The sequence below is a fragment of the Musca autumnalis genome, unplaced genomic scaffold (genome assembly GCF_047663935.1).
Source record: "Musca autumnalis isolate F117 unplaced genomic scaffold, ASM4766393v1 scaffold_3, whole genome shotgun sequence".
NCBI classification, from domain to species: domain Eukaryota; kingdom Metazoa; phylum Arthropoda; class Insecta; order Diptera; family Muscidae; genus Musca; species Musca autumnalis.
The window spans coordinates 191,141,936-191,143,884 of record NW_027411866.1 but is presented as its reverse complement, the minus strand read 5'-3'; the positions used below and the strand labels follow the sequence as shown (position 1 = coordinate 191,143,884).

Here is a 1,949-nt window from a genome sequence, read left to right as displayed (position 1 = left end):
TGGAAGGTTTAATTGCCATTTGCCGTTGTGTCAACAACAAAGCCGAATATTTTGCTTCACGTTTGCACAAAAGCATGGCGGGTATTGGTACCAATGACAAGCAGTTGATACGTGTGATTATCACTCGGTGTGAGGTAAATATAAAACGAAGTATTCTCAAAAAACTACCTTATTATTTCATTTATATTACAGATCGACATGGCTGACATAAAGGCTGCCTTTGAACGCATGTACGGCAAGAGCCTGAAGAGCTGGATTAAGGGTGATACATCTGGACATTATAAACATGCCCTATATGCCTTGGTTGGAGAACAACGTTCAAATTCTTAAAGTCACAAGGGGGTCACAATAACATAAAAAGCATAGAAGAACGGGGGGAATCTATTTGAAAATAATATATTAAACTTGATATTGAACACAATCGAATATTTTTCACAAAACAACAAACAAAACTGAATAAGAACTATAAGTATTTTGTTTTCTAAATATGTATTTTTACATGCTTATAAATCATATAAAAACTATTTTTATGGTACATATTTTATTGTTATAATTGACAAAAAGAAAAAATTAATATTATAAGCCAAATTTTTGACTTTTTACCATTAACAAAAGTATTTTTATATTCTATAATAAAATATTGAAAATATTTCCATGTTATATGATATAACCAATCAATTTGCTTTCCAATTATTTTTGTTATACATATAAAATATTACAAAAAAATATGAAAACCTACAACAAAACATTGCATTTAATGCCACTTTTGATACAATAAACCCAATGAAATCTCATGACAGTGTCTTTTCTAGCTGTTGTATTGTCATATTGTTCATTAAAATTACACACACATAAACACAATAATAAAAACTATTTTAAAATACAAAAATGTTTTTAAATTTAAAATTACGACTATAGGTGAGATCCTAAAATTCAGCACACAGGATTTCGCGCAATTGGTAACACAATGTATTGCAATAGGGAAATATCGGAAGTAGAGCAGAGTGGCATAGTAACTTTAGTCAAATGAAATTTAAAATCAATCGAAGAAAATAATAATTAATTTTAAAATCCAGTGAATTTATTAAATCCGTTTATATGTAAACGTACTATTATAGCATGCTTACGTACAGTTACAAATAACCTTGAAAAAGTAAAAATAAATATGTAAGTTAAATTGTCTCTCAGTAAGCAAAAGATTATAAATTCAAGTTGATTACCACGCAACGAACAAAAGGTCTAGGATACCTTGAACAAAAGAAACAGCAACATTTTAAGATAAAAGAAAAAAAAAATCTGTCACATTGATAATAAGTTGAACTGAACAAAAAGCCTAAAAACAAATAACCACTCACCAGAAAACACCATGCAACAATTTTCGGGTCATGGTCTGGGGTGTGGAAAATTTAAAGTAGAGGTGTTAGTATTCGGTAAGTAGATCAAAAACCCAAAAGGTTTCTTCGATCTCAGGCCAAAATTTTGTAGAGCCCCTTATATAACCTTAACCAAAGCCAATGGGTCCCCAATATTATGCGCTTTGCTTCGCAAGATTAAAGATAATGCTTTGAAAATTGATAAAGGCCTTTGGATTACATATAGATTCAATGGTCTGTCCACTTTTTGTTATAGCCCCCATATAAGGGTATACCCCGATTTCCAATATTTTTTTACGTTTTACCTATATTTTCCAACGTATTTCGCCAAATGTTGGTATTTTGAGTTCTAAGTAAATATAAACTATATATGTAAAAAATCATCAATTGTCCACGTTTTGATTTAGCCCTCACATTGTGGGTACCCCCTGATTTTAGCTTGTTCGGTCTTGGCCACAAATTTTCAATTGATTAGGCTCTAATTTGCTATCTCCGTTTCCCAGGGTGAAAAACACCTTTTCCCAGAAAATGTATAATGTAGGTCCATGTTTCGGACTAGCCCCCACATAAAGTTAT

At 31.1% G+C, this 1,949-nt stretch overlaps 1 protein-coding gene across 1 annotated transcript in view; it reads left to right on the top strand.

Annotated features, from left to right (window-relative positions):
• The window catches only part of AnxB11 (Annexin B11), a 77,984-nt gene extending 77,095 nt beyond the window's left edge, over positions 1–889 (top strand). Inside the window, exons 6-7 of the mRNA XM_073975671.1 lie at positions 7–134; positions 193–889. Of these exons, the coding sequence (XP_073831772.1) occupies positions 7–134; positions 193–330 (266 nt within the window). The 3' untranslated portion in view covers positions 331–889. The remainder of the gene's footprint in view (positions 1–6; positions 135–192) is intronic.
• The last annotated feature ends 1,060 nt before the right edge of the window (positions 890–1,949 follow it).